Source organism: Ptychodera flava, chromosome 1, assembly GCF_041260155.1.
Source record: "Ptychodera flava strain L36383 chromosome 1, AS_Pfla_20210202, whole genome shotgun sequence".
In the NCBI taxonomy this organism is placed as follows: domain Eukaryota; kingdom Metazoa; phylum Hemichordata; class Enteropneusta; family Ptychoderidae; genus Ptychodera; species Ptychodera flava.
Window position 1 is genome coordinate 46,101,317 of NC_091928.1, and position 27,249 is coordinate 46,128,565.

At 36.8% G+C, this 27,249-nt stretch overlaps 2 protein-coding genes across 2 annotated transcripts in view; one reads left to right on the top strand and one right to left on the bottom strand.

Annotated features, from left to right (window-relative positions):
- The window catches only part of LOC139139153 (glycogen [starch] synthase-like), a 34,189-nt gene extending 12,489 nt beyond the window's left edge, over nucleotides 1–21,700 (bottom strand). The window contains exons 1-6 of the mRNA XM_070707961.1: nucleotides 21,504–21,700; nucleotides 16,775–16,959; nucleotides 14,888–15,079; nucleotides 14,157–14,348; nucleotides 5,024–5,168; nucleotides 214–331 (exon numbers count right to left, since the gene is read on the bottom strand). Of these exons, the coding sequence (XP_070564062.1) occupies nucleotides 214–331; nucleotides 5,024–5,168; nucleotides 14,157–14,348; nucleotides 14,888–15,079; nucleotides 16,775–16,959; nucleotides 21,504–21,648 (977 nt within the window). The 5' untranslated portion in view covers nucleotides 21,649–21,700. The remainder of the gene's footprint in view (nucleotides 1–213; nucleotides 332–5,023; nucleotides 5,169–14,156; nucleotides 14,349–14,887; nucleotides 15,080–16,774; nucleotides 16,960–21,503) is intronic.
- On the top strand, nucleotides 1,166–5,057 carry LOC139139144 (tripartite motif-containing protein 2-like). Its single transcript, XM_070707953.1, has one exon. The coding sequence runs from the start codon at nucleotides 1,263–1,265 to the stop codon at nucleotides 3,588–3,590; it is 2,328 nt and encodes a 775-aa protein (XP_070564054.1). The 5' UTR covers nucleotides 1,166–1,262; the 3' UTR covers nucleotides 3,591–5,057.
- Nucleotides 21,701–27,249: the final 5,549 nt, after the last annotated feature.

A 27,249-nucleotide genomic window follows, 5' to 3' on the forward strand; every position in this document is an offset into this window, starting at 1 on the left:
AGAGTTTTTGCTGTACCCATGAAGGGCAGCGCAAATTGAACTTTATTACTGTGTTTGTAAAGACGTAGTGAACAACAAACTGTGTACGGGTTTTTCCTGTGTAATGTCTGTATGTGTACACTCACTAACACCACTTGAAAACAAATGGCTTTGCTAAACAGTGATCTCACCCCTTCATGAACACCAGTTTGCCATTCCAACAATTATACTCACCCATAGAAATGTCCTCGTATGAAGTCGTTGATCTTTTCCTTGGCTTTGGCATGGAGATTTTGGAACTCGTGGATGGCTTGAAATTTGGTAACATTGAGACCATTGGGTAGGATCATGTCTGTAAAACAAAAGTTACAAATTAGACAGAAAAATTAAAATTAAAATACCAAGACAGAACAGATTTGTTAGTTTTTCCTTTTTCTTCCTTTAATCACAGTTCAAAAGGTCATACAAAATCTTGCCTACCCAAATTTTTAAACTGAACAGAATGTTGTGGTGGGCAAAATGACAGAAATGAAATTAAAGGTTACTAAGAGCAGGTAGACCCACACTTGAATATCAAATGCATGGTCGATATACGAACAAATGTACCCACCATTAATAATGAATCACTATTACACCATACATGTACACCTACACAGATGTATTTCAACAAATGAATACATCATGTCATACCCTAGCATTTCAATTATATAACACAAGCTTTAAAAAGTTGAAATGCATCATTATTTAAGTTAGCTGTGTTTCTCATATTAAAGAAACAACAAACATAACGGTCCTGTTACACATGCATCACCAAATCAACTAATTCTACAAGAAATTTCATGTGTTTAACTTTTCTTGGTAATTTTTCCACCAACACGAGAGTAGGTTGATGGTACACTAGTCTTGTAAAAGTACTGTACACAACGCATTCAGATTGTACAATTGTGCTGACAGGGATCGGTGAATTGAGGCTTTTGTTGTCGATATCCATGTATATATGACCTCTGACATTATGGTTTTCCCGTGAACAAACAGCCTCATCATGCCCAGGTTTTTCATGTTTAAGTTAGTGAATAAGTAACCTTTGACAGTTGGCTATCTTGAAGACAGCCGCACAATATTCCAAAACAGAAGATTTGCCTCCCTAACTTGCTGGATATGAACCGAAAGTCCTCCGTTAACAAACAGCACAATTAATGCAGAACACAGCAGTACGATCTTGGTGACACAAAACTAGAGAGTTTTCTGAACATAGCAACTGGCATACTGAGACTGTCAACATTATGGCCACCGCTTGTGAAACAGACATTCTTGACCAGATTGGCGATGATTTCCTATCCTGCACTATCTGTCTGGAGCAGTTTAAGTGTCCCAAAACTCTCCCATGTCTGCATACATTCTGTCAGCATTGTTTAGTCACATTAGTCAAAAAGACAGGACATCTGAACTGCCCAACTTGCACTGCACCTTGTCAGCTTTCAAACAAAGGAGTGTCGGACATAAAAACAAACTTCTTCATCGGCAACCTGATTGAAATATTTCAGAAGAGGTCGGATCAGACAGAGTTGAAATGTGGTGGCTGCAAAGCGGGAAAAGCCACCAACAAATGCATGGACTGCCAACAGCTGAACTGTGATGACTGTGTACAGGCACATGGTAGATTTCCTGCAATGAAGGCTCATCGTATTGTCTCCCTTCAGCGACTGGTCGGACATGATGGAGCAGAGCCATCTAAAGCAGAAGCAGGTACTGAAAGAAGTGATTTCTGTGTCACCCATCCTGAAAGACAGCTGACTCTATTCTGTGACACCTGTGAGATGGCCATATGTGCTGACTGCGCAGCCGATGAGCATCATGAGCCTGGGCACTCGTATCAGAACTTGGAAGACGCCGCCGAGGAATGCATGAAACAGCTGGCCGACTTGGTGGAAAAATTGAAAAGCAAGGAAAGTGCCCTAAGACGAACAACAAATACAGTTTTGAAAGAACTTGATGACACACATCAAGAAGACATTCAGATAGTGAAAAAGAAAGTCCAGCAGGTCATTGATAAAACAAGAGTTGAAGAAAAGAGCACAATTGAAGAGCTGAATGATGAATACAAAAAGAAAAAGAAATGTGCCCAAGCTGCTGTAGATGAACTGGAAATGAAAAATGGTGATATTGTAGGTACATGCAGATATCTAGAAACACTGATGCATCATGGGAATGGTGTACAGCTTCTCTCTACCATCAAGAGGGACAACATCAAACACATCAAAGAGCTGCTTGCTAAGAACTCTGAATTGATACTGGACAATGTCGACACAAAATCTTGCATCAGTGAGAAGTTCAATGATGACTGTGACATCACCATTTTGTTCAGAAAAGATGTGTGTCTGTCGCAGTGCACAGCTGTGAGCCAGCAAGACGATAGACACGTGAAGGTTTTGGTTACAACGAGGGATGCTGGTGACAGGCAAATTGTCTCTGGACAAGAGGTTAAGGCCAAGTTGTTGCGACCTGATGGGTCACTGGTAACCATGGAGATACTAGACCATGGAGATGGCACATTCATGGCAACTGCTTACAAGAGCATGATGGGTAATTATCAAGTAACTGTGACTGTAGGTGGCAAGGAGGTGCCTAGCTCACCAATTGTAATTCCTTACATGAAGAAAGCATTGGTGAAATCGATACGACTTAGGTTGAAAGGAAGCAAAATCATTCCTTCCAGAATAGCAGCTGTAAACAGAGATGGTGATATAGCTACGTGTTGTTGGTATAAAGGTACATCAGACATATTTGTCATTTCTAAGGATGGTACACTTAAGCATACCTTTAAATCTAACGGTGATGCAATACATGTAGCTGTTTCAGATGACAATGTTTACTACAGTATACAAAATGGCTATAAACACAAGCAAATTAGAAGGTCATTCATACTTGTAGTTCAAAAAGATGATGGAAAAGTCATCAAGGAATTAGAAGACCCTGAACTTGAACATGCAAAGTGTATGGCAGTGAGCCCAGTCAGTGGTAATGTTTATGTGTCACTGGGAAAAGAGAATTCTGTCAATGTTTACAATGAAGATGGTAAATACCTCAGATCTTTTGGGTCAGACGGTACAGGTCAGGGAGAGTTCAACAACCCTTGCGGCATAGCTATAACTGCCAGAGGAATGGTGTTTGTCGCTGACAAATGCAATCATCGCATTCAGGTATTTGATGAAAATGATGAGTTTGCGTATCAGTTTGGTTTGAGAGGCAAATTTGCACGTTCATGTGACCTACACTATCCTGAGCTACTTGCAACAGACGGCAATAAACATGTTTATGTAAGTGATCAAAATAACATAAAGATGTTTGAGATGGGTGGGCACTTCATTTGCCAAGTTGACTACCATTGGCAAAATTTTGAATCTCCGAGAGATATTGCAATTACCAATGATGTACCGTACAGGCTACTGATTGCTGGCCAGTACCGAGATAAGCATTGCATTAATGTTCTGGAAGTACCTGATCAAAACACAGCAACTGCACAAAATTATTACAAGGAAAACCAAGCTGTAATATTCTTCTTATTGCTCTCTATCTTCAGTGTTGTTCTGATGAGTTGGTTCTGGCAATAGAACTGAATGCTTGCATGACAGATTGCAGATAATTGAGGTATCTAGCCACCTGCCTTACAGCATAGGTCGTGTCTGATTGGCTGTATACTCTGATCAAGCTGATATGACAACTGTTGACCTATAAGCAATCATCATCTGATCAATACACTTTTGACAATGACCTTTGCAACTCTAACATGCAATCATAGACATTACAAAAACTCTCATTGTAGTGTCAGTATTTCAACCAGGTGTAATGCATGGTAAACATTAGTTTTCCCATTTCAGTGGAATCTATCCACAAGTTACAAATCATCAGCAGATGACACATCTGTCCATTCTTTTTGGTTCCTCGATGAGATTTATAGCTCGCAATACCTGCAGAGTAGACAGTGAAGATTGCCCATGTCGTATGAGAACAGCTTGGGCAAAGGTCTCACGGGTCTCAAATGCATTTTCCACATTGTTAATAGTACAAAAATTGCTACCAAGGTAATCAAACATAGATTCATACGGACTGCGATGAAAATGAGTCTGTAACAATTTGAATGAAATTTTTCAGATAAGCTACTTGCAAGTATGGATGTTAATCTTTACTTTATCTATTTGGGTACCATACATGTACTTTTCCAAAATCAAGGACATGGTTTGTAGTTTTGCTGTTCATATGAGACATGTTGACCAAATGGAAATACATGTAAGCCAGCACTGTAAGGCTATTGCCCTGCATGTATTTGTACCATTAGCAGTGTTCCTTAGTATTTTGCCGACCCTTGATGAAAATTATTAAAGGCACATGAGCTGCAACTTTTGGCATTATTTTCATGATTTTGTTTAGATTATAATTAGTTCATAGACATGTTCTTACTCAGTGATGTTTACTCAAGTATAATTATCCACTGAGTGGGACTGCATGGGGAGGTTTCAGTAAGACAAATAACAAGTCATCGTTGATGACACAGTCCCCACTTGTTAATGGGTACTTTGATTACAAGTCCTTGGAGAGGATAGAGTCCCGTTCATTAATTAGGTCTGTGATTAAAGATGAGTTCCATGGTACTGAAAACATAAAATCAATGTGGACTGCCACCCTAATTACAAAGGTTGTTAAATAAGTCAATTAGTTAACACTGGGTTTGGGCCAAACCATAGTGGTGAAAGGGTGTAAGTCTTTCACTTTCGAGGTGCATACTACCTTAACCAAAATGTGACTTTCCGCACTCTTGTTTAATGATAAAATTTTTAAAATGCAGATATGTATGAATTATACCTTGAAATAACATAGCTCTTGGAAATCAAAAATTTAAAGGACTGTATATTTACAAGTATTTGTTTCACTTGTTTGCCTCGAACAATTCAAATTTAAGTTCTAAACAAAAATGTCACTCATTGTAATGCTTTAATCATTTCATCACTCATGCAATGGAAGTTATGCATATATGGAAAGCACATACCTGGTTTTCTTTTCAATAAATGTTCACATTCAAACGCGGTGATTTCAGAGACAGTGGTGAATGTGTTTGCACAGTTTGCTGCAGCCCTCTCCATGCAGTAACGGTGATATATGCCCCTCTCTCCTGCTTCCTTGTCCACATCAAACTGTAAAGATAATGGAAGCAGTGTAAACCTTCCCTTGAATAAGATGTCACCTATCAACACAACCTTGAAATTAAGACGGGGAAGGCAATTACTTACAGTAACAACATTCCGTCTATTTAATAGTATCTTTATTTTAAAGAATTACTAAATGTTCAGTGTATTTCTGTTGATAGCGACTTTGATTGTAAAATTTTAAGAGATTTGGAAAATCACGATTTAAATTGTGAACAGTGTCAAGATGGTACGCCAATCTCTGTAAATGAAGAGATAACTCTTCAAGAAGTTGTTGATTCGTATCAGACATCTCAAAAAGAACAAGTCGCCTGGTCCAGATGGACTTGTTAATGAAATGTTTCAGAATGGTGGTGACGTAATCCATAAATGTTTGCGTGATTTATTCAACCTCGTTCTGAGAAATGGAGTTTTTCCACAGAGCTGGTGTAAAGGAATAATATATCCGTTACATAAAAAAGGGTCAGTTTCTGATGTAAATAACTTTAGGGGGATTTCTTTGCTCTCAACAATGAGTTATTTATTCATCAATATTATAAATAATAGGCTTGTGAGATGGGCAGATAACTCTGGTATCATTGTAGAAGCGCAAGCTGGTTTTCGCAAACACTATAGTACTATTGACAACATTTTTTCCCTTCAGTCGCTTGTTCAGAAATATCTTTCACAAAAGAAAGGCAGGATGTACTGTGTATTCATTGACTTTTCAAAAGCCTTCGACAGAGTAAACCATAGTTATCTGTGGCATAGACTTATTTCGTATGGGTTACACGGTAGAGTTTTAACAGTACTACGTTCAATGTACATAACTTACAATCATATGTTTTATGTAATGGTGGCTTAACAGACTATTTTGATTGTACTGTAGGCACAAGGCAGGGAAGCATGTTGAGCCCCTTTTTATTTTCCTTATTTGTTAATGAATTAGCTTCATATATGGACAGAGATTGTAACAGTGGTATTTTTGTAAATAACGACATTCCTAATATAGGAATGTTGATGTATGCTGATGATGTGACCGATGTGGCCGATTTACCCATAAAATTGCAAAGAAAGCTAAACCATCTTGAACGTTTCTGTAAGCATTGGTGCATATCCGTCAATCTCGAAAAAAACCAAAGTCATCGTTTTTAGAAATGGTGGTATTCTGAAGAGTTATGAACGGTGGAGCTTTAATGGTGCGGAGGTTAAAACAGTAAAACATTACAATTATATAGGGATTTTACTGTCATCAAGGCTGTCTTGGTCACCTGCCAAACATCAACTAGTCACGAAAGGAAAAAAGCATTGCATCAAATAAAAGTAGTTATAAAGAAATTGGGTGGTCTCCCTTTAGGGGAAGCGTTTAAGCTGTTTAACACTTCAGTTGTACCTGTAATTTGTCATGGGGCAGAAATCTGGGGAAACGAATACTCTCCCCATATAGAAAGGGTTCAACTTGAATTTTGTCGTTTTTTGATGGGAGTTAATACAAATGTAAACGCTGAAGCACTTTTGGGGGATTGTGGTAGATTCCCCCTGTCATGTATTTATATGAGACGCTGTATTTCTTATTGGTTGAAACTTTCAGAAATGGACAATGCACGTTACCCGAAAGCTTGTTACCTTATGTTAAAAAGATTAGATGAAGTAGGAAGGATAACATGGGTAACAAAGGTAAAAAATTTACTTTACAAATATGGCTTTGGTTCTGTGTGGATTGAACAGCAGGTTGGTGATTAAAAGGCGTTTTTACCTTTGTTTCAAACAAGACTTCAAGACTACTACAGACAAGAATGGTCAATTGCTGTACATCAATCTCGTAGACTTTGTTCTTATGTGAAATTCAAATCTTTACTATAACCTGAAATGTATTTATCTTCAATTACTATAATGAAATTTAAATCCGACTTGGCAAAACTTCGCACATCAAACCATAATTTAGCAATTGAAACAGGTCGTCACAGTTAACCAGTCGTTCCAGTTGTGCAAAGATTATGTACTTTCTGTAAGAGTAAATGTATTGAAATTCTGGAGGATGCGTTCATTTTGTATTGTTCTGCCCTTTGTATCAGCAACACAGAATAGAATTGATGCCAGAAAAATTTCGACTGTATCCCACTCACGATAAATTTATTGCTTTGTTATCTTCAAAAAATCATTCTGTTCAGTACAAATTGTCTCTGTACCGTATGTGCATAGATCTTTTAAAGTGCGAGAAGAGTTTCTTCTTAAGACTGATACAAATTAGGAATTGTGCACTTAATTGTGATAATTTTTTTCCCATCTCTCTGTTCAGATGTATACATATTTTGCGACGGGCTGAGGCCCAAGCATTTGAAATAAAATACCAATTATACAAATTATATAATTATACAACCTTGCATAGGTCATTTCATTTTGAATTCCATCTTTCGCTGCTTTACCCTTTTCATTGTATGCTACGTATCAAAGCATCATATAACTTTGCATCTCATAAGGTAGTAAATGAAGCCAAATACCTATGAACAGATTGTGAAGATCGTGACATTTTATATGACAAAATTATTTGTACAGCTTATTTTAAACGTGATGATTCAAAATTAATGACTGCACTTACAAGCTGAATTTATTTTCAAAGGCACAGACCTAAAATATAAACGCTTTGTGAAAATAACATTCATTGTTCCGAGCAGATATTCAAAGACTGCGTACTTACCTTGCCTCTCTGTTTACAGTAAATATATCCACCCAATAAGAAAAGACATGGAAAGAAAAGAAAAATAATAATTAGCATTTGAAATGGTATCATAATTTAATAAAGGGAGTTACTTGATTGGATCAGCTGATGGTTGGAAACCATGCATGACTGAAAAACCACTGTAAATGATTGATAATCTTAGAATACTGCAATTATGGTGTTTGCATGTGAAGTCCTCAAAGTGGTAATCCCTAACCCTAAAAGCTTCTCTTTCAAAAGTATATATGTGGTAATCCCTAACCCTAAAAGTTTCTCTCAAAAGTGTAAGACTATACAGGATAGGATTCAACTCCGGGACATGGATTCCTCTGTTCCTTTTTACAATTCAGCTTTAATTCTTTTAAGAAAGGAAAAAATGCAATACAGAGCAAATCAGTATTTCTTTCAGGTTGTGTTAACTGGACTGTTCACATAATAACAGTCTTGTTTCATTTCATGGATGCTCTATCAATTTTATCTTTCAGCAGATAAATATTTCACTCATTTGTGGAATCTTGCAAAAACCAGTTTTTGAGTCAACGACTTCCTAAAACTATTTTCTTTCGGAGGAATAAACAATACTTAAATCTAATCTGCCTACCTATTCAAATTTTTCCAATATTGTTGTCAAATTTATGAAAAAAATTTCAATGGTCAAAATTTGATTTTCAATTCCAGAAACACTAAGTTCTCATAGCTACTTGCTGAATAAGTTGTTGTAACAGCAAATACTATGTGTTTACATCTTGGAAGTGGGATAAGTTATGAAAGATCACTGATATTTCCTACAATATTGATCCAAAATCTGCCTGTGACTCAAAACACAATCCTGCAAATACCAAAATTGCCCCTGTAGGAAAAAAATTCTCAAAGATGTAATGGATCACAAAACTAAGTAAGTCAGCAGAATGAGTAATTTTATGTTACTAGTAAATGTTGTAATTTGCAATCCAGGATAATTATGAATTAAACCTCTAATGATATAAAACTATTTCTTAGTAATGCATCGGTACACAGTTAAAATCAAAAATTCACAAAATGTTAGAGAATGTAAATCCCTGATAAAAACATTGTACATTAGGAAGGAGTCTAAAATTTCAGCGATTGAGTGATGAATACTAGAAGTTTACAATTTGGTTATGAAAAAATAGTCAAATTCAGCAGTCAAATAGTTGATAATTTTATTCTGTTCCTAGCTGTCAGTTATGATATTAGAACATAAGTTTTGGTAATAATGCAATACTAAAACTCAGGTCTGTCCTTGGCAGTTCGGACTCATAAACTACAAAATACCACTATTTGGTCACACATAAGTTTGCATATTCTTACAGTTGACTGAATCTGAAGAGAGAGTCTGCATGGTTGAGTAGTGTGATTTCCTGACAAGCTTTTACTTATCAAATAATCCGGGTGCTTTGTACTGCTACATTTTTCATTCCACACAGTCAAACTCACGGGATATTGGTAAAATTCACCAAAGTTCTTTGTCATGAGCAAATTTAAAATCAAACAAGAATTGTGATCATGTCAAAAGGTTATCAAAATGTTTGCTTATGATTTCAACTTTTCTAACATCAGGATATTCTATGTTTTAAAGCAACAATTGCTGGAACTTCTTATGTTTTTGATTATTTTAGTTCCATGATACACAGTGACTCGGAGTGCTGGTACTGGTTTTATGCATAATACACTACGGTAAGGAAATATCAGTCACTAATGACAAACTAAATATTTCTGTTTCACAATTGTGATAAATGCACCTACGTCAATTCAGCCCTAGCTACAGTCAATTGTCGACACAGCCTTATCTTTGGAAATGTATTTTTAACTTAAACATATCAAATTGGAGAACATCAGGATTAAATGTAGTTCGATTCTTGGAGCTATCTTTTAGGTTTTGAATTTGATGTTTAGAAATATAGAATGAAGAATCACAAAGACAATTGTGCCTGAAATTTGTTTTTCCTAAAACTGGGTAAATTACTGACTATTGTCAACTTGGCTATTATGCAAAAGCCCTGGGTTTCAATGTTAAACACTGTTTCTCAAAACTCATGAATTCATCGAGTCAGTTTACCAATATTTAGAAATTTGTTGAATGAGCCGTGTACCAAGATGTGTGACATGTATAATTTCCTTGCTTAGGAGAGAATTTTATTGAGACAGCAGTTAATAAATTCAACTTAGAGGGCGCACTGACGCAGAAACTGCATCTCACAAAGTTGAATCAATTTCCCTGCTGTCTTTCTTTCTTGTCTGTTGGTGCAGACAGTGGTTCACACAGCAGAATCTATTGTCATGTGTCTTTGTCAACCGGTGCACACTCTGTCAAAACGATCCGTAGTCAACGTAAACCCACCTTCTTTCCCGGTTGCTCTGGGTCGAAGTCACCCTACCGATAAAAGACAACTTGGTCATACCACACAACAAAATAATTTACAGTAGGGAGGTTCGTCGCACTGAGACCCTAGCTGCATGATTCACCCCTCACAAAATGTACACATTTTCTGAATTGTATTGTGAGTGGATAATTCTCTTGAGCACATGCTCTTGACACATGTGACTATTTGGCTAAAGGCAAATAAACTTTTGCAGAGGCTCATGGTTAAAAGATACGATCAATATGGCTAAGTGTGTTACATGTAATATACTGGTATGTACAATGTAGACATATCCATAGGTTACTATGTAAAAGCTTTCCACAGTTTCCACAGTTATTAAACAGGGAAGTGTAGCATTTCCAGAAGAGTGTGAGGTGATCAAATTGCTGGCCTGATTGTAACTACATGTATATCGTGCATGGTTGAACTACCCCTTTTCCTGCCTAAGATGGTATAATCCTACTGGTTTCCACAGAGAGGAAAGTCCAACAGAACAGAAAATGGTGGTGTCAAGGTAGAAAGCATGACGGGCAGAGATTAAATATCTGATATATTTAAGGAAAGTTTTGAAGGATCTTCGATCTTAACATCTGTGAATGCTTAGTTTTGTGATGCTGAAATTACCATATATCTTGACAGCTTTTTCAATCTGTTCATGAAGAATTTCTGAGTCTTCGTGACTTTTTATGTTAAAATTTTAGTTTTGAAGAAAATGTTGACTTTGTGATGGCTCTGATCCTTTAATATTTTCAACTCATTATGAAATACATTTATGAGGGCTAAATATTCTAGCTTGATGAAAATTAATTCTTCAATGTAAATGTATAGTGCTGTTATTATTTTCACTTTATTTCATATTAGCCATCAATTCTATTTGAAGAAACTATGCCTTTGGGTCAAATGTTAACATGAATGCATAATTACGCGTACATGGATGAAAACTTGACTTTGAAGCCAATACATTAACCCTTTGAGTGCCAAAGTCAATTTTTGCCGCCTTTATAAAATGTAACCCAGACAATTTTTTTCAGATTTTTCCAAAAATTTTGATCAAAAACAGTAGCCAATGAAAAGTAACGTCCATTTGGTCCGAATTGTCAAAAAATTACAAAAAATCTTTAAAAATAGCGTCAATGACACTGTAGCTCCATCCTGGACTATTTAGTGTTTGTTCTCTGGTCAGATATTTGAACATGTGTGAAAGGGATAAAGTGCATGAAGTGAAAATACTTAAATGAAATGTACTGGAGACAGTGAAATATGTTTAATGTAATTTATTCAGAATATAAAATGGAAAAAATACAGAATTAGATATATCGAATACTGTGATACAACCATTAACTCAACAAGTCATTTACAATGACATAGTCCCCACTTGTAATAGGAGTATTAGTCTTGATGGGGCAGGAAATGTGGTCATTAAGAAGTATCACTGGAGTGTATATGTTGAGATCTATGGGCACATAGGTCTATGTTGTTGTTTCCAATTTGAAACACATGAGGCATGTCTAAGTTATGGTTCTAAATCGGGAAAAAAGATCAGACCTCTAGCAGTATTGGCCAGCCAAGAAATACATATGCGCATTATAAATGAGGTACAAGATGTGACATCTTAAGGTCTAATATCCTATCAAAATTGGAGGGTATAGAACTTGTGGTTACTGAAATATGCATATATGTATAATCAAGGTCAAAGGTCATCGAGGTCACATGACATTTTGAAAAAAAAAATTATATTGCTAATTAATCCCTATATGCCAAAAAATCAGATCTCTAGCTCTATTCGCTTGCCCAGAATTAGATGTGTACATAATTAATGAGGTAAAGCGTGTGTTGTCATAAGGTCTCCCATCCTACTAAATACAAAGGACATAGCACTTGTGGTTACTTATTTATTGACATAAACATATATTTTAGGTAAAAGGTCATCGAGGTCACATGACATTTGGTCAAAAATTTCTCTCCTATAGTTATCCCAATTCTCTATAGTTATCCCTATATACCAAAAATCAGACATCCAGCTCTATTGGCTCGCTCAGAATGAGATATGGCGCATAATTATTGAGGTACAGTATGTGGCGTCATAAGGTGTCCAATCATACCAAACATGAAGGATGTAGCACTTGTGGTTACCGAATTATGGAAAAATATGTATATTTGAGGTCAAAGGTCACCGAGGTCACGTGACATTTTGTCAAAAAAATTGTTTTGCTAAGTTATCCCTATATACCAAAAATCAGACCTCTAGCTCTATTGGCTCGCTCAAAATTAGATATGCGCATAATTAATGAGGTACAATATGTGGCGTCATAAGGTGTCCCATCATACCATACATGAAGGCTGTAGCACTTGTGGTTACTGAGTTATGGACAAATATGTATATTTGAGGTCAAAGGTCACCGAGGTCACGTGAGATTTTGTCAAAAAATTGTATTGCTAAGTTATCCCTATATACCAAAAATCAGACCTCTAGCTCTATTGGCTCGCTCAAAATTAGATATGCGCATAATTAATGAGGTACAATATGTGGCGTCATAAGGTGTCCCATCATACCATACATGTAGGCTGTAGCACTTGTGGTTACTGATTTATGGACAAATATGTATATTTGAGGTCAAAGGTCACCGAGGTCACGTGACATTTTGTCAAAAAAATTGTTTTGCTAAGTTATCCCTATATACCAAAAATCATACCTCTAGCTCTATTGGCTCACTCAAAATTAGATATGTGCATAATTAATGAGGTACAATATGTGGCGTCACAAGCTGTCCCATCATACCATATATGAAGGGTGGTAGCACTTGTGGTTACTGAGTTATGGACAAATATGTATATTTGAGATCAAAGGTCATCAAGGTCACATGACATTTTGTCAAAATATCCGAGATATCTGCGTGAAGGATGGACTCACGGATGGACAAACAGACGGACATGACCCAATCTATAAGCTCACTGGACTTCATCCGTGGGGACTAAAATTGTGTCACTGCATCCTTTTTGCAATATGAATACGATGAGAAACTAAATTTTTATTTTTCGTGGCCTTATACATGGGAGTCTATGGAGATCTGCCTTATACATGGGAGTCTATGGACGTGTAAACTAAAAATATGCAAATTTCACCACGATTTGCCCAAATTTGGGAAAGGTCACTCCTATGCACTTCCATACCAAGTTTCAAATCAATCGGACTTGTGGTTTCAGAGCAGGAGATTTTTTGACCAAAAATGGGAGAAAATTACAAAAAAATTCATGAAAAATAGCAAGTCCAAGATACTGACCCAAGATGTGCACAATCATTTCATGTCAGCCCAAAGTACTTACATGCTAAGTTTTCATGTAATCTGCTCAGTGGTTATTGAGTTTTTTCAATTTTGACTGTTTTTACATTTTTTCACTTAATTTGCATATTTTTGGCAATGACAACTTCATTTGAACAAAATCTCATCTACAGCCCATCATCCATGTACACACCAAATATCAAGATGAAATGTACACGGTTTTGGAGTTTTTGATGTTGACGGACAGACATACAGACATACAGACATACAGACATACAGACACACAGACATACAGACATACATACATACAGACATTTCCCTAGCCTATAAGAATAGCTTCCATTGCCATATATACATATGGCTATGGGAGCTAAAAATTGGTAAAATTTTGCACAAAAAATTTTGGTGGGAAAATTTACAACACGCAAAGGGTTAAAGATACATGGATACCGAACAGAAATTCATGTGAAGCAGTTAGACTTAAATAACTTCATCAGCAACAAAAGTTTTAAATGGGAAATAAATTTACACAGTGATACAACAATATGTTTAGCTGAAAATAATAATTTCAAATAATGAGATGGCTGTTGTGAGAAAACTCTGCAGGGAAAATTACCTTATCAAGATTGTTGTAGAAATCAACACTGCCGGCACACAGGTATCGACCAAGCAGCGTGGCGTGTGTGGTGAATATCGTGGAAACGTCCAGGTGTCTGGTACGACACAGAACAATGCCAATACCAGCTAACCATTCATGGAAGTGAGCGATTATGAGTGGTTTTTCTGTCAATTCAAACTGTGCACGAAACTGGGAAAAAAAATAAAAGGTGTGACAACAGTTTTCAGTCATTGAACACTCTCTCTCTCTAATGGATCTTTTGTTGGGAAAATATAACTTAAGATTTTGCAATGCACGGTTTGTGACTTTAGCTGCTGCTAACATTTCTGTTAAATATCTCTCGGTCTTTAATAGAACTTGTCACTCGTGTGCATGTTGCACTTGACCTAATGACCATGATAGAGGGCGCACTGCACAGAAGAAACTGCAGTAAATGGTGGAGTTGGGTCATGGACTGCACGTGATAGGTCATATACTGCAAACTAAGGTGTTCAATATTTATTTACACCCATTTGGGTGTGCCAACTAATTCGATAGATAGATTTGCTTGATTTCATTTGATTGAAATTTAATAAATGTAGATTTCTGAACTCTTTAGTTTTGTTTGAATCTTTAGGAAATTGCTGGTTAGGTTTGTACAACACATGTAACAGCTAGTCAATGGTTACATCAGCTTTGAAAGTGTAATGGTTTGGACACCATGAGAGGAACCTTTCAAGAGGACTTACCTCCCCCAGGAACCAGGTGACAAGGAATCCTAGTATGATAGCATCGTTTGCCTCTCTGTCGTGCCATGGGACGCCAATGTTGGTGATATCCCAGAATTCATTCTTCCATTGGTCCAGCATCCACGCAGCTGAGCCGATGTCAAAGAGTATGACTTTGGGATATCCATCGATCAGCCATCTTCCAAAAGTGATCTAGAATTTTCAAAAAAAATATCAAACTTCTGGTTAACACAATGTAGGAATTACAGCCATGAAAATATATCCTGGAAGAGTGATAACATATTGATGGAACATGCTGACTTTCTGACAAATATCATTTATCAATTTTGCAACTTTGCGAGATTCTAAGATACGCGTAGATGTATGTCCAATTGAGTTCATATCTTGCAATGTAATCAACTCCTTTACTACCACTGCAAACGTTACAGTACAATACTGTGGTAATATATATGATCTCGCAGGAATTTTCCAGCACTCAAGATATACAGTACATGTTATGTTCATTCCAGGATTTACGTAAAAATAGGGTTAAACATCATGTGAAACTAGTCAAGGCATTTTATTTTTCTCAGAAGAGAGTGTACCATCTGAGCAAAATGACTTGGGATAGTACTGGTGGTTGTTGCTTGTGAAAACACTGGACCGGGATTCAGGATTACGGGATTGGCAATACAATTCCCAACGGGAGATAAAAATGTACCATACCATAGTAGCTAACACAGTAGAGTGTTATAAAAGCTATTTTGACAAGCACAAACAGGCAGGACAACTTACAAAGACTAGACTTCAAATCTGTATGCAAATACACTGATATATTTTGCCATAGGATAACAAGAAGATAATTGCAATGTCAAACATTAACTGTTTGCATTAAAATAGGGAGTACTGTAACTCTTTGCATGTATTTGCAAATTCTATGATAATCACCCAATATCAGTGGTCAATATTCAAGACCAGTGATCCACCATCAACCATTCCTTAACCCTTTTCCTGCCAGACAGTAATAACTGTATCACTCCCCTATCAGCCAAGTCAGTTAAAAGCGGTATTGAGCCAAAAAATGATGTATTTTCACCCACTTGGCTTGGTATGTTATAGCATCTTTTGTCCAAAAAAATCAACTTTACAGTATTATGTTTTCAACAGCCTTCAAATGTACAGTATTATGTTAAAATACATCATATGGAATACGTTGTGTTTCATTATATTACCATGCCACGCCCGTCGCATTTTGATTGGTCGAGCTGAACCATGTGACTGACCACAAATACACAGTAATGGTTTGTTTACATGCCCGTGAATATGAATAATAAGATTAACAACTCAAAGTATGGTAACTTTACAGCTCAAACGTAAATCATAATCAATCACAAAATAAAATGGAGCACTTGTAGGTCAAGTTGAGATACTTTTTTCTGAAAACATCCCCGGATTTGCCAATTTTTAACAGTGCGCATGACAGTGCGTCGCGTATTGCTCAGTTTCTGGGGCCCAGCTGCCGTTTGCTCCTGAAATTTTTGGAAATTTTGACGGGTTTCTTGGGTTCGCTGATAATATAATGGAAATAACAGACTCCGCTCTGACCATTAACGTTTATTTGTGGGCGCGGGCTCGAGGAAAGCCAAATTAACGGGCTCGGCAAGCCTCGCCCGTTAATTTTTGGCTTTCCTCTCGCCCTTGCCCACAAATAAACGTTAATGGTCAGCACGTCGCCCGTTATTTCTATATTAATTTTAACCATCTTGACCTGATGGTGAAATATGGACTTGGCAGGAAAATGGTTAACCTGCTCACCCCCAATTCCCTGTAAACACGTCCACATTCACCCACTGGTAACAATTGGGTTTGGGCCAAACCATTGCACTGAAAGGGTTGGAAATCACTGACCTTGACACCTCTGTTTCTCATACTGTTGATGGTTTTACTGAGAAGTGGCTGTTCTGGATCGTCCATGATTTCAACCTCTGTCCTGACGCATGCTTCATTGAACGGTCCCAGCAGACAGTACTGATCACCCAGCTCTTCAACCGTCTCCCCGGCCTTGGAACGGATCACTGTATATATGCCACCAACTACACGGAAAAAAGAGAATATTTTATTAAGTTGCTGTGGAAGTTTTCACTTTTTGGAATCAGTGAACTATTATTTATAGCCTTCCTCATTGAAACAATGACATTAAAGGGAGTTTGTCGTCAGAACTGCGCCAGAGCAAGTTTCTTGTTTACAAACAATGTATTTCGTGCACGATATCTAGATGCACCTCATCATCATCATATGGTAGCTGCAACATTTAAATTATGTGATTTAGATTATAACAGATATGTTTTAACTTTCAAAAATCACCATCTTACCCTGGATACAGTGTTTACTTTGGTTGTATGGGTCCCATACGACCTTTGAACACAGTTTCGACGACTGTATCCCTTTAAAGTATCGCAAGTAATGAAATGCAACTATCTGTATGCATACATATGTAAATACCACATGGAGTAGATATTATTTTCATAAAGTTTTGCTATTTTACTCAGGTCCTGATAAAATACCAAGTGTAAATTTATTACAAACAAAAGATTACCTTAACCTCTAAGCAAAAACTTAAAAACAAAATTATTCAGGGAGTTATGGGAATGAATAAGCCTGAATACATATCATTTTCAGAATGGTTTCTGTAAGGCAGATGATCTTTATCAAATATGACAACCACCCCTTGACAGATCAAGTTCATTCTGAGCCAAGGTATTTGCTGAAGATCACTCACTTTAATTAAACTGAAGAAAACAAAATCATTACACCAGAGCATGATCCATTTTGTTATCATCAGGACGAGCGCTGTTTTTTTTATTCGCTTGTTATGAGGTGTTGATATCATTGTCAAACATGAAATGCTGGCTGGCCTGGAAATGTTTTAACAGTCCTGTACTGAAATTGTTTACACATACTGGTATCATAGACCCTGAGAGAAAACGGTCTATGCTGGTACCAAGGATGGGAGGAGTGAATGACCCTGGCAGTCACGGGCGAATCAGTCAACCCTGGTTACATTGACCAAGTACAGTCCTGAACAAACTCATTGATGCCAAATAATCATGAAAAGTATTTGTCCCGGAAATGGGCGAGTTTGCATTAATTTGTCTCCTTCAGAATTCTGTGAAAATTATCATATGTGGACTAGGGAGCTTATTTGAATTGTAACAATATTTCAAGTGCTACCTGAGTATTTTAAAGTGCATGGCACTATGAGGATACCTATACACATATGGATTTATGACTGGTGTGTTTACTCTATAGTAAATGAGCAACCAATATGTACAATTACAGCAAACTGGATTTGGACGCACAATTACCCAATAATCTCTGAAAATTCACATACATGTAACAGTAAGAAATATAGATTCTGCAACAGAATTTTAAGTTGCATAGCTGATATATAAATACATGCTACCATGGCAACAGCAAATGAATATAACTGCTGCATGTGCTTGATGGCATGCAGCCAGGTAGACTGTGTCATGACCTATGACCTTTGCAATCACTGGGTGACGTCTGGGTCTCTGAAGTTATCTGATATTAAAAGATTGCAATATGAACTAATTGGCGGTGTGTGACACATGAAGAAAACAGATATTAGAAATAAAACACTGCACAAAATTAAAGTGGCGACGAAAAGCATTTGCTGATGATATTCAAAGAAAACATGCAAAAAAGTCACAAAACACATGAGCAACTGATATTGCAATTTAATATTGACTTGAAAAGAGATTGGCTCATTCATATACCAACAACCATCAATGCCATGTTACTAAGGTATTTGCTACTATTGTGGGTCTAACTACAGACAGTGCAGTGGTTGCCTTTGGTTTAACACATGCTGACTACAATATAAAATGCTAATTTTCAAGTCTTGAAATTCATTTATGACAAGAGACCCCAGTGCATATTGACTATAGCTAGCTTTATCAAATAAACTTTTTTCTTCCCTACACTACATCATGTCTTTGCCTAATAGTGTGAAAAGACTTGTTCATATTAAAAGAGTGTTAGCTGCAAAACTACAGTCAAACATATGTTTGTGAACTAATTTCTGATTGGTTCACTTGAGTGATTATGTCCTTGACTATAGTTGTATGTATGTAAACTAATCCACGATTGGGTGATTCCATTGATGATGTCCCTGTGCATGATTGTGATATTTGCATGATGGTTTCTAAGTTCACCCGAGACATACATTTTCACAGTCTTCCTTCAGTTGCATCCAAATCTTGGCCAAGATTGAGAGAAATATCGTCTAGAAATCTGAATACAGTTTCGGACAACACTAAATGAGAAATGAGAAAATGAGGACCATATCTACATACATTGCTCTCTTTGACCATGGTAACAGTGACACAGTATAGCACTGTAGCACTTTACTATAGACAGTGGATGACTCACTATCTATGATTTTACTATGCAATTATATGTATGTTGACAAGCTGAGCACAAAGTTATGTAAAGCAGTTATGTAACAGTTTTAATACGTACATATTCAGCTTTTCAGGAAGTAAACACAATGATATTTGGAGGAAAATCATGATAACCTAAATAAATAAACCGATGAAACTCTAAAACTCAGCCATTCCATAGATGTGTGAGTAAAAGCTAGTGTATGCTCATATACATGACATTGTATGTATGTGTGTGTGTAAAGGTTACGGCACGTGCATGCATAGACACTGTCAATGCATGTACAACAAGTATGTATGTAAGTATGCATATATATATATGTATATGTATCTGTATATATGAATGTACATGTATGTATTTATGTATGTATGTATGTACGTGTCTGTATGAATGTACATGTATGTATGTATGTATGTATGTATGTATGTATGTATATATGAATGTACATGTATGTTTGTATGTATATATGCATGTATCACATGTATAGATGTATTTGCTTTGTCCTTGAGAAAATCAACCATGCTCCTGTTCAGTATCATATTCAAATCAGATTCAAAGATAAGCTCATGACTTGATATTTGTCCAGTCATCTACAATTTTTCTGTGTTGATTCTTATGACAAGGTACGGATGATTGAGTACACAGGGTCCATTTTATCACCAAGGTAAAGACTGAACATGTCCTTATCTGATTTCAATACAAATGGTGCACAGTAGTTTTACAAGTAGGTACAGTAAATGTCTGTTTCACTTTCACCAGTGCAGTAGCAGCATTAGCTAGTATCCCGGCATCTTCATTTCAGTAGCATGGCAACTACTCCTCCTAACAAAACCAAATTACTACCCTTCCTCACACATGTTCTGCATGACCCTCAGAAACACCTGGGTGTGAAAGTTAAAGTTATCTCAGCTAGCCCACATCCTCTTTCACATGCCTTTCTGTTAATAGAAAAATGTTTTGACCACTGACCATAGACCCTCGAGCGTCTATGCACTGACCACTGTGAAGAAATAAACTACACTATCTTTACAGTCTATGGTTCCTAAATATAATTGGTCTTCTTCACCTCAGAACAGTTTATGCTCAGCTATGTGCCTGTGCAGCCGTCATCAGAATTCAGATGCAAGTCTGTATGTATACCTCACTTGACCATACTGTTGACGGCACATCAACATGAAACAAGGATTTGAAGCCATATAGCAAACAAGGCAATGTACATTTGTAAGAGGCTCTAACCACCTGTCCCGTTTGACTTCGCAAAGCTTCCTGAGTTCTAGATGATTGCAGCGTTCCGTGGGTCAGATATTGTAATTTCAATTGCAATTGTTGGAGGCAAAATAGCTGAACAAAAAATAAAGGAATTGGTCTGGACTCCAATAAAAGAAGAAATGTGGGGAAAAAATGTTAATTTGTCATATCAGACCCAACCAAAACCTATATGGATCGTACAAAATTGGCAAAGAGCTTGGAGTATGGAGATGGACCAAACCAGCATCCTGCCATAGGCCATGATATCATTCGTCAAGGCCATGGACCTTTCTAAGGCTCTATACGACACTGTTAGCACTTTCATCAGTATAATAACCTTCAAACTTGTCAGAAGTGAATGGTCAACAGTGCACATGACACCTTTGGTTTATTACGTAATGAAAGGTAGGGTTATCCTCGCGTATCGAATATGTGTCCATTTAAATTTATTACGACAATGTATTGCTGTGTGCCCTTCAAAAGGCTACTATGTCACTTTTACTGTCCAAACAATCTTTCCCTGGCCCTGTTTACCCCACCACACGTATTTGTGTCCAGTCACGTCAAGAAAGAAGGGTTGATCATGTTCGTTCTGCGTGACTTTACATCACTAGCCATCTGTCCAGAGCGTGGTCCACCACTGAAGTGCATGCAGTGTCCAGCACTGCACTTCCAAAAACTCCGTTCGCCAACTTCACTTCAAGGAAGTAAAGACATATTTTGCATGATGGTTGAGAATAAAAACACAACTATATTCTATCAGTCTGATATATGCTATTGTAAAACTCTATAATTTACGAGGGCTTGCCAGTTGCACTAGTTGTAAACTTGTGAGCAGCGAACTACACGAGAACCGGCGAAGATCCCTGATCAGAACAACGTTTACGTGCGCTGGACTTGGAGTAAGAAGCCAACAATTTCTTACCTTTGTTGGCGACTTCCCATGCACACTCGAACACCCATTTGTTTTCTACGGCTGCTGATCTCCCCCTGTCTTTCGGCGTCGGATCAAAATCGTCGACCAGGTAGGCACTGGCGAAGGACTGCCTCCGAACAAGAGAGGATGACATTTCGGTAGCGGACAGTTTTCTGCTAAGGTCAACCGTATGTCACACTGGATCCCTAGCTTACTGTAAAAACTACACTCAGTGAGGGCGCCGTTTTGAAATGCCCACAAATCGTCCAATCGTATGATCGTACCCCTCAGACTGTAGAATATTTTATTCTCTCTCTCTCTCTCTCTCTCTCTCTCTCTCTCTCTCTCTCTCTCTCTCATTCGCTAAATTTAGGTAATCTAAACCCGTTCTGATCTCATTCTGCACATTATAACCGCCATGGTCGAACACAACAATTTATAATTTATTTTTTTATCTATTTATAATATTTATTTATTTATTTATTCACTTATCGGACGTTATTTTACATTTTTATTGAAGAGTTTAATAATGTGTTTGGTACATGTATATTGTATTTACACGAGAATTCAGTCTACACAATATATTCATGATTTATTTGTTTCATTTTCTGCAGATGATGTCATTGTTGCGGATGGTGTCGTAAATTAATGTTTTAATACCTGAGGTTTTTATGATTTTCAATTTGTAAAACTTGGAAGATGTAAATTCGAAATTTAACAGTTCAAACTCAGCTTTTGAGATGTGAGGCGTAAAGAAAAAGGAGTGAGCGCTTCGGGTACCTGGTGGTGGTACTCAGATTAAAGGCTGGGTACCCATCCTCAGTTGTTCAATCAATACTCAACTCACATATACTAGCAGAGAGTGTGGTATGCTACATACCAAAATTGGACAAATTACAAAACCGAACACTTTCAAAGGGATAACAAAGTATCCAAGTTGTATAATAAACAAACTGTTTAACAGCGAGAAGGCTACTGGGGGGTCAGCACAAATCAGTGGTTTTCAAGTTTGACGAATAAAGCAAGATCTCGAAAATTATACTCCATAACCCTATAAAGGTCTTTTCCGTTGGGGTAACACTGGAACAAGTGGCGTGATCCACTATCCTGTAACAAACTCGTTCAGCGATAAGCTTATTACATGAAAATAACAAATGAAATTTCATTTATTTCATTGCCATCATATCTGAGACAAAGACTATCATTCAAAGGTAATTTTGCTTTGTAAACTTTTCCTGCCCAATTCTCTACCTAAACTATGAACGCTCGTATCTAAATTTCGACGAAGTTCTGCGAAGCGTAGTATTTGACAAATCATTTAGGTATTTTTCAAAGTTAAATCCAGTCGTGAAAGTTTTGTATGTACGCAATTCGTAACCTCCATTTTTCCTTGTATCGCTTTATTCTTCTTCCAAGTATTCAAATACTCGCTTGATATCTTCCTTTTAATTTTCTTGTTTAACTGGCATATGATGTCACTCTTAAGGAGTTGAAAACATTCATATGATTGTAACTTTCTCAATTACAATGAATAAAATTAGCCCAAGGAGAATTTATATTTATGTTTTTTCAGAATATAATCTCCCGGGACACTATTTAATGTACACCAATGTATTTAATAACAGCCATATAAAGATTGATCTTTCGTGGGAATCTGCCCAATTCTGCTCTCACCCCTTTCAAGTTGAGTACATGTCAATGGTCAATATTTCAAACACCCTAAGCTTTGTTATTCTTCAACAAAAAGGACACCCTTATTATGAGATATAGGAGTCTCGAGAAACTTTATATAACCAGAAAACACCAGCCAATTTATGAGTTAAATAATTAGAAATGCAGTTACAACATCAATGTTGTATAGGGCTAGCTGCAATAATTGTAGCCCTTGGTGGTGGGGCTTGGTTTCTGTCGTGCGGCTCGCGCCTTGCCTGGTTTGGGCAGGGCGCGAGCCGCACGACAGAAACCCAAGCCCCACTAACCAAGGGCTACAATTATTGCAGCTAGTATATATAGGGCATGCATCAATGACATTGTCTTGACACATCAATGTAGCCTGTTATTATTGTCAGTACTAGCTTACCTTCATTACAGTCTAGAGCAACATGATGACTTTTGGGAAAAGAGTGTACATGATGACGTCCTTATTAAAAAGTCTCATTTTAAATTTAGCACTAACTTGGCTGTAGATTTAGGAAGATTATTTACAAATTTCAAAGACATATTCTGATCCTTTCAAGGATCAGCTCAAAAGGTAGCCCTTTTTCTTGTTTTCACGGACCTAGATGATGAACAAAAAACAATCACCCTTTTCTGTGATTTGGGGGATTGCATCGGTACCCATTCTCCCCGATAGTGCCAGCACTGGGTTCGAATCATGCCGGAAGATCACCTGTTACGTTTCCCAAGTAGACGGAGGATTCAGGCTGTTGACGACGATGTCTCAACTTCTGCATCGTTTTGTTACAAACGAAAGTATTCTGAAGGCAAACGTAGAGGACGTACAATTTCACCACCGCCAAGGTGCTGTGCATATGAAAATCGGACACGATATCTTAATAATTTTACCTACTTTGTTTATTCAAAGCTATCTTGACATAAATTTTCGCTCGGATAGTGGGCTTGTTTGTCATAAGTGGTTCATCCGTGAACAAACTTTAACATTTAAAATAACTTTAACACTCAAAAAGACTGATCGCATAAGTTACAGCTGTATGAGATGCCCAATTAAATATTGTGTTTCTGAAAATTTGTTTTCGCTCATAGCTGACCATGAACTTGATTTTTTCCTCCGTGTAGGGAAGGTAGGGTAAGTATTAGAGTATGCCGGTAGGGGTAGCTAGCTCTGCTTATTCTATTTTAATGTGATAAAAGTCGAAAAGACCTTTTCATGGCCGTTCTCGCATTAGGATGCATGCAGTTAAGTGAAGTCGACATCGAGGTTTCGATATCTGGACAATAATACAGTTAGTGAATTTCTTTGATCCGCGGGCGACACATGTAAAGCATTCCTTGACTTGAGCACAAACAACTTTGAATATTCTCCGCAGAGAAATATCAATTCTTCAGTTTTGTTGCACAAAACTATTTCATCCGATATACTGCCTTGTCGTTGAAATTATCAAGACTACACGAGAATGCAAGCCCAGCTATTGTGATAATCCGGAGTAACTTCCGACAGCCTCGTACAAGGTCGGATAATTATTTGTTTGGGACAGCCGATGATGAATTATGGCGTAATTTTGGATTATCCCTAATTAAAGTTTAAAGTCTGAATGCAACAGCCGGTAAATTATGTTGGCCTGCTTGTGAAAACGTGACCGTTGCACTCGGCAAATATGACGTAAACTGCAATTGTCAGCTTATGCAGAAACACGAACGAGCTTTGTTTAAAAGAAAACATGAACGTAGTTGCCGTGAATTTCAAAACGCAAGTTCCGTCGAAATGAGGAGATGGCATTTTGCAAAGTGAGCTTGTTTTGCACATATTTGTTGCAGTATCGAATTATAGAGACGATACCATGTCATACCATGTCCATGTTTGAGCGAGTGAGTGTGTTAATTTCGAATGATTTCGCTGAACGTATTGAATTCGTAAATTTTTAAAATATGCATGGGGGAAACAAGCATATTTGCATTGAATGGCTTGCTTTTACATATAAACATGAGATCAGCTGGTCATGTGCATGTGAAATCATGATGCGATGCCTTCAAAATAAATAAAGTGGCTATATTCAGGTATTGCCATGCGATGCATGAATATACATTGAATATACATTGAATATACATTGTCGATCGAGGACATATCAACAATTGTTACAGAGGTGAACGACCGCGTTCTGTATACGTTGATTGTAAGAATACGGTACACAAAGAATCTTACTTCTTTCTCTCTTTCTCTCAGAGGGTGAAGTAGTTGAGGAAGTCAACAAATTAAAGATGTTAAACCTTAACATTTTGCCAATTATAAATGTTATATTGTTGTAAACACGTTATGTAGGATACTGTCTCATATGAATAATGACGGTTTAATTTTCATTCTTTATCCTTTATATTTTGCTAATAGTTATGGCAAGCCCCTCCGAAGATCAAATATTCCATTCCTTTGATAATATACACATATATGTATGTATGTATGTATGTATGTATGTATGTATGTATGTATGTATGTATGTATGTATGTATGTATGTATGTATGTATGTATGTGTGTATGTATGTATGTATGTATGTATGTATGTATGTATGTATGTATGTATGTATGTATGTATGTACGCTATGTATGTATATGTATATGTATGTATGTATGTAGTATGTATGTATGTATGTATGTATGTATGTATGTATGTATGTATGTATGTATGTATGTATGTATGTATGTATGTATGTATGTATGTATGTATATATATATATATATATATATATATATATATATATATATATATATATATATATATATATATATATATATATATATATATATATATATATAACACATTAATGAGAGTAAAGACCTAAGGAGAAGTCAGTCTGAAGATTGCGAGATATAACAGTTATTATTACTTTGTACTCGAAGTCTTTTGTGTTTATATATATATATATATATATATATATATATATATATATATATATATATATACACACTTGTCATATATACATACATGTGTGCACATGCATAAATATTTTGCAGTCAGTTATTATTCGATAACGCTGTAGCCATTTTCCCTGAAAACACTCACAATCTCTGCAAAATCCAACCCATAAGTTAATTTAATCGTGAATAAGCAGACAATTAATTCGTTTTTTATCGGATTAGGCTTATATCAAGTAGCTTAGACTACACAAACGCTCAGTGCTTGCACTACAGTTGCCGCTGAATTTCTCGAATATTTACAGTACAGAGGGCATTCACACGTATTCCAATACACCAAGGCAATCGAGTGTGAAATTTTCGTGCGTCGCAATGAGAAGAATTCGTCCATAAGCTTACTGTGAAACTCAGCAGTGTGTTACTACTCTACAGTTGTAATCTTCGCCGCCGAAAACAGTTAACCTGTTTACAGAGTGTAAGACTGCTCCCTTGGGAGTGAGGGCGTTATCCAGTAGTTTACCGTGAAAATGTGTGATGTTTATTCCTGTGATCTCACAGTCAAATAGTCAATGTGTCCGTGGATCGTGGATATTTCCGATACAAAGTAAAAGAAGAGGGGAAAAAGATTTGAAGAAAGTAAAATCTTCGTCATTGTGCATCTTTCACAAGTACGACCATCGTTTATCATTAACACCGTTTTATGTCCCTTCAGTTCACATTATTTACGTCAGAGTTTTAAACATTCTTTGTTGTATAATTACATGTAATTTTTATCTGAACACATCACTGGAATGTAAGACGATAGGAAATTCTATACGGGATACGCCCACAAGATCTAGTACTTCGAGTTCTTCGTACGGCATCCTGCATCCCTGTAAAACAATGCTTTAAACAAGAAATGGCTTTTAAACTCTTTAAAGGAGAACCAAATATTTTTTTCGCCTTTTACAATCACCTAATGAAATATAGACTGCACATACAGACTTCTGTTCGGTTCGTTTAACTTGAAGTTTGTACGTGTAGGCCTGCATTTGACAATATGAACCCTGAACGGTACAGTGCCAGTGATGGCAACATAGCGCATCGTTTTACTTCGCCGCAAACAATACGACAAGAATATCAATCAAGATAGAACATGACTCAAATTTCTTGCGAAGATTACAATTAAA